The following is a 6,970-nucleotide window of genomic DNA, read 5'->3' on the forward strand; positions in this document are numbered from 1 at the left end:
ATACATCTAGGACGTTACCAATGTATGTATGTGATTTTTATTTATTAGATTTACCGAATTCGTTACCAAATGTATTCATTTATTTTTTCCATTATTTAGTTGTGTTTTGTTACTTTTGTATGTATTGTGATTTTTTTCCTTTTTTTTATTATGTTTGTGTTTTTATAAAAAAAATTTTATATTATATTAGCACTATTATTATTGGCGTATTATAAAACCGGACTCGACAAGAGGAATAATATGATTTCTAATATTTACTACGATAACCATAGGTGTTCTTAGGATTTGAAATTTGAAAGGAATTTAGTCTCGTATCCATTTTAAACATAATTTAACAAGTCCATAGTTGATGGACCTTTCACTGATAAATTATTTATCTAAAAACTATTTTTGAATAAATCTAGCTTATCAAATCTAACTCCGCCGGAACTGCCTAACTCCGCCGGAACTGCCTGGCACTCCGAAGGGCATATCAGAGCGCCCTGAAGCGCGCTGGTCAACCAGGTGTCTAAAATCGCCAGAACCACGGCGAATCTGATTCGGCCCCAGAGGGTGATACGGGCCTACCGATCCGTCTCCGATGAGACATCCCTGCTGCTGGCGCGCATGCCACCGGCCGACCTAGTGGCTCTAGAAAGGATGAGGATCAGAGACCGGTTAACCGAACCCTTGGACCCCGGGGCAGTCCGCCCATCGAAAGCGGCCATCAAGCGCGAGGAGAGACAGGCGACCCTCATGCTCTGGCAGAGGAGGTGGGAAAGCAGCAGGAAAGGCGAGTGGACTCGTCACGCGATACCCAACGTCAGGAGGTGGATGGAGAGAACGGTTGTGGGGGTGCCCCGTCGTATCACATGACCCAGGTGCTGACGAACCACGGCTGCTTTCAGCATTACCTGGCGTGGAGGGACAGGGCTCCCAGCGCCGCGTGCAACCACTGTGCAGGGGACTCCGACACAGCAGAGCATACACTGTTCGTGTGCGAATACTGGACCGAACACCGCGCCGAACTGCAATCTCGGCTCGGCCACCAGCCGACCACCGCTGACCTCCCCGATATACTGTGCGGGCCGGACTTCGACGTCCTCCCCGCGGACCCCGAGGAGAGAGCCGCCCTCTTGGCCGAGGACGACGAAAGGCTACGCCTACTTTACAAGATGGTCGAGTCCATAATGAGCCTCAAAGAGGAGGAAGAGAGAGCTCGCCTGCAGGCGCTGGAACCAGGAAGAGGAAGACGGTGACGACCTGAACGAGTCTCCAAGACCGGCACTAAGAAGTCATCTTTCTTATGTTTGTACAATATATTTTTATACTTAGTATTACGATTACCCACCAATTTTGGGGTACACTCACCCGAAATGTGGCGACTGCCACACCTAATAGGTACATGGGTTCAACGCCACTGGGGCAACTGGTACATTTCAACATTTGGTTGAGGGCAACTGGTATATTTTTAAAATCCCGATAACAGCCGTGGGGGGCTACTGGCCACCACCCGACAGGACGTCAGTGTAAAAACCTAATCAATGGTTAGGACCTATCTTAGGCGCAAATAGGTAGTGTTTGAAATTTGGGGGCAGAAGCACAGGTGTATACTGGACACTCTTATAATTCTTCTACGTCATAAAATGTACAAGTCGATAGTTTTTGGAAGGACTCTAGCAATTCTAGGGGGACTGAGCCCCTCCCAGCCACCTTTATTTGCAACTATGGTTAGTACGAAAATCGAGTAATGTGGACTCTACCAATGCCTTATTGGATAAAGTAAAAATATTATTTTGTACATTGACCGGGTAATTTGTACATTATCTACCTTTGAGTGGATAAAGTTTTTTGATACCTAAATAATATTAACAGTAGAATAATTAACAACAGAACAAGATTTAGAAGAAATATTGCTAAGTGTCGTATTGAACTATAAAAAGAGACAATCATGTTTCCGATAAAGAGCCAGAGGTATATATTTTTTCATATAGGTACATACAATATTTTTATTTAATTATTTTAATAATAAAGAGAAATAGATTATAAACAAAATATATATATATATATATATATATATAACAAAGTGTGTTCAATATTATTTAATAATAACCTGTTTACGATAATAGCCGAGCAAGAAAAAAAACGGAAAAAACCAAAAGGTATAGCAACTTATATTACAAGATATCTAAATTATTTTATGAACGTCATTAAAAATGAACATTTTAGATACCTACCTAACAAATAATATTGAAATAAAATACACATTGATGTCAGTCTGTACACTTTATGTGACAAAAAATCTGCTCATTATAATTTATTGTACTCCACTTGGAGATAGAAGATATAAAATAACGCTAATCTGTTACTATTAATATTTTATATCTATATTATACCTGTAATATAAATTATAATAATTAAAGGTGTTTAAGTTATAGGTAATATATAGGGTGTTACCACTAGCTATCCTTCCTAATATCACGATTCGTTTTAACCTTATTTTCACTTATCAATTAATCTACTTATTGTACAAAAAATGCACAGTAGGTGAGTTGATTCCCGAGACCTACTTTATGTATTAGTTGATTCCCGGATCATTAAGAAGTTCGTACGACTGTACGAATTGATTCCCTATTGTTGTAGGTATTCCAATAACGTAGGTAAAGAGTTCGACCATCAGACAGAACGCGCGCTCATGCCCACCGAGACCACGCTCGAATTTACGAAACATAAACATCGATCGTAGTTTATGGACTACGTATTTGATAATTATATATTTCCCCAGAAGCATGTTTTCCACCAAGTATATGGGCTCCATTCTCCACTACTTTAAACATAACTACGAATAGTTGTGAGGGTTTTCATTAGAAACTCAACAGTTGTTTTTATAGTGGGCACCCAAATATTTATGTATTTATAGCAGGGAGTCAAAACAGGTTAAAATATTTCGGGTTTCGTTTTAAAAACTGGGTACAAGTTTTTGCGGGTTTCGGGTTTAAAACCGGGTTACATTTGAAAAATTAAAAAAGAACTCAAATAAAATTATCTTTAATTCTTTTATTAAAAGTCCACAACTTCAAAATACCTATATAAAATTATAAAATGTTAACTTTTAACAATAAAGTTTATAATACCTAATGAACATGATAACATTAATGCAACCATTATATATTTATGGCTGCTAATTTGAATTGAGTGTTACATTTGATAATCAAAATACTCTCTAAAAGTGCAGGAGAGAGATTTCCTCGCAGGTCATTTAATATAAATTTTAAGGTGGAGAAAGTCCTTAACTAACCTGAAAACAATTTTTATTTAAGTATAAATCTTACAATCATTGGAAATATAAAATGACTTAATCTTTCAAGCTTACTTGTGTGGCTGGTATGGACATCGTATTAAAACCCGAGTAAAATTTTTTGCAACCCGGGTTCAAACCCGTTTTGACTCCCTGATTTATAGATAAGCTGTTAGAAGTGCAGTCGGAAACGTATATAAAATGCAGAAACAGTGGGATTAGAAAATCTTAGAAAAACCAAGAAAACCAAATTTTTTTGAGAGAAGTGATGTTACGGTATACTGGTAATCTCATTGCCAGATACCAATTTTTGAAAACAGTGTTTTAAATTTTTACCAAATAACTAAATTTTTTTAATAATATTTTTTTACCTAATCACTACATTTTTTAATAATAATTTTTAACATTTTTTTACTAATAATTTTAAAATATGAAAAATTAAAAAAAAACAACATTTTTGATAAACTTGTCAGCCAACCTCCTCGTGGTGTTTCTTGGGTTACGCTATTAGTCTGAATATTTGACTAAATATTGAAAAAAATAATAAAATGACCGAGGAATCAACTCGTACGTACTCCTTAATGACCCGAGAATCAACTCAACGGTATCAGTGCAGGTAAACAAGTACCCGGGAATCAACTCGTACGCAGCGAAAAAATTTATAGATTGTAGATTTGCCTTGCATTAAATTTTCACGCTTTTTTACCCAACAAATAAAGTTTTATTGATATTCATAGAAAAAAGACTAATAAAATTGGAAACAGAAAATGTCCCTAAACAGTTCAAGACAAATCAAAATATTTTGAAAATTTTATCGTGTATAGAAAATGCAAATATAAACAACCACTGAAAATTTCATGAATATACGTTCATTTGTTTTTAAGTTACACCAAAAACCAAAATCGATTTTGTCAAACACTGATTTTGCGTTAAAATTCCTGTTTTTCCTTAATTTGTATGTTGTTTTTCCCGGCGCTTTTTAAAACTATAAAGAATTTTAAAATTTGATCTCCCGAATGCACCAACTAAATTCACTTTCCCATCGAACAAGATAGGGTTGAAGAAAACCGAGCAGTGTTAGTGCCCCAAATCGTGATGACAGACAAAAAAAAAATGAAAAAAAAACACATCATTGTAAAATTAATCAATACATTCATCGCTCCGCTCAGAATCTAAAATTCACTAACATTTCAAAACATAGCCTAAAAATAAAAATTTTTTTTAACAAATTTTATGCTTGAAAAGTAATGTGGCATAATATCATATTAATAATACACTTTCGTATTATCAAAATATTGATGAAGTATTTTTTATGACATAGTTAAAAATAATCTGACATACAATAATCATAGACATAATAATTGTTTGATTGATTTATAAAAGTATAAAAATATTACATCAAATCATAAATAATAATATATTAGACAGCTTCATTTATATCATTATTTTTTAATTCATTTAGCTTCAGTAGAATATTTAAATGTTCCAAATTATGTATTATAATTTTTACTTTTCGGTGCATGGTCTACTTAATTTGAAATATTACTAAAATATAAACAAGAAAAAAAATTGACATTTAATTTCATATGATAGTGGGATAAGATTAATGATTATATGGTTTGTTACAAAATTATACTATTAAAATATAAATAATTATAGTATTCATTTTATAATAATTAAATTAATTATGGAAATTGTATATAATAATGTACTCATAATAAACTTAGAATGACTGTTGACAAATATTTTGTTCAAAATGAGATACAGCTTAATAAAATATAATAACATTATTGAACTTAAGAACTTAAGTATTATTACAGGACATATATTAAAGCATACATGTATGTAATTTACATAATTCAGGTGGTAACAGACCATAATATAAAATGTAATTAACAAGTTTAATTGACTACTTAGCTTCATGGTAAAATGACTGTCTTGACATAGATAACAATTTTTGCAACATTGGTATCAAAACTATAATATTAAAAGATACCAAGTAAAATGTCAAATACTTGTAAGTAATATCTAATAGAGGAATATGCCTATTCAGTGCATCATCAAATATTCTCATACCACTTTTAATTAATATTTTATCTACAACACACAGAGTGTACTTAATAATTAAGAATAACAAGACTATGCAACAATAGCCCAAACCACTTCTGATCACAATCAAACCTGATAACAAAAAAAAAATTAGATAATTAGATATTTTAAATCTTTACAATGATAACTCAAAATATTAACTCATTTACATTTTAATGTGATAAAAAAATAACTAATAAGATGTCAGGTCTGATGAATCATATAAGTTATTTTTATTAAAAATGTAATTTGAAAATAGATAAATATTGTTAATATAACTAACAGAAAACTATCAAAATACAAAAAAATGATTTCTTTCAAATTTTCCTCTAAAATATTGATTGTTTTATGTTTTTCAAAAATAAATATCCTTTTATTTAATATAAAATGTGCTTAAATAAGCGGTTTGTAAAATTAACAAATGAAAACAATAGACATACATTTTATAAGTTTTCAATAGTGTAAGTACTTACCTAAATCATAAATTGAAGGCCAACTGATTGGATTATTCATTGGGTTCATAACACGATAATCATCTTGTATATCTAATGTGACTATCAACCAACCTCCAGTCAGTATACCTGCAAAAGTTCCTAAAATTATAGTTGTATCACCCCTGAAACAAAAATATATATTGACATTTTAAACAAAGAATTTTCATATATTAATATATTATAAAGAAATTACAAGAGGCATTGATATAATAATATAATATAATAATATATCATTCAATTATCAATATAATTCATTAATTTATAAATAATATTTGTTCTTTTTAAGTACAACTTGTATAGTAATTACTTATTTATATATGGTTGCATATTTATGTATCACAACTTTTCGGTTAAAAGCTAAAAAAAATATATGTAGGTATAGATATTGCTTATTTATAAGTATTTATATTTATAGTATAGAAATCAATACCGTGTATCATTTACAAAACAAATTATTTGAACTGTAATAAATATAGTAGTCTAATATGGTATGATAAAATGCATTTATTTTGTAAATACTGGTAAGTTATTAGAACCACAGACATTACCCCCCCCCCCCCCCCAATATATTTTTTATGCAGACAGCGGCAATTCCCCCCCCCCCATTTTTTCAAAAGTTTACAATTTAATAATATTATATTATTATTTAATATGAAATTATTTATTTTTCTCCTATTGTCTAATATTTTCATAAATATAATAAATTATAGATGTATATTTTTGATCAACTGAACTACTTGAATCAAATTTACAAGCAATTATTTAACTGTTAGATATCCAAAGTGGTACAGTTTAAAAAAAATATATATATATATATGAACAATATAAAAATACTTTTTTTTTTTATTGTTTCAAGTAGTTCAGTTGATCAAACATAAACATTTATAATCTATTATAATTATGAAAATAAAAAAATGTTTATATATTATATATTTTATTTAAAAAAAATAATTTAATATTCAATAATATTAGTCAATAATACTTTAAAAAAAATGGGGGGGGGGGGGGAATTCGCAAATCAAAAATATATCGGTGGGGGGGGGATAAATGTCCCACTAGACCTACTAGACCAGTGGTTTCTAACCTGTGGTCCGCGACCCAGTGGCGGCTC

At 31.4% G+C, this 6,970-nt stretch overlaps 1 protein-coding gene across 1 annotated transcript in view; it reads right to left on the reverse strand.

Moving 5' to 3' along the window:
- Nucleotides 1-4,710: 4,710 nt before the first annotated feature.
- LOC100166567 (sphingosine-1-phosphate phosphatase 2) overlaps nucleotides 4,711-6,970 on the reverse strand; it is a 6,999-nt gene continuing 4,739 nt past the window's right edge. Inside the window, exons 5-6 of the mRNA XM_001946695.3 lie at nucleotides 5,839-5,981; nucleotides 4,711-5,458 (exon numbers count right to left, since the gene is read on the reverse strand). Of these exons, the coding sequence (XP_001946730.1) occupies nucleotides 5,187-5,458; nucleotides 5,839-5,981 (415 nt within the window). The 3' untranslated portion in view covers nucleotides 4,711-5,186. The remainder of the gene's footprint in view (nucleotides 5,459-5,838; nucleotides 5,982-6,970) is intronic.

The sequence above is a fragment of the Acyrthosiphon pisum genome, chromosome A2 (genome assembly GCF_005508785.2).
Source record: "Acyrthosiphon pisum isolate AL4f chromosome A2, pea_aphid_22Mar2018_4r6ur, whole genome shotgun sequence".
Classification (NCBI taxonomy): domain Eukaryota; kingdom Metazoa; phylum Arthropoda; class Insecta; order Hemiptera; family Aphididae; genus Acyrthosiphon; species Acyrthosiphon pisum.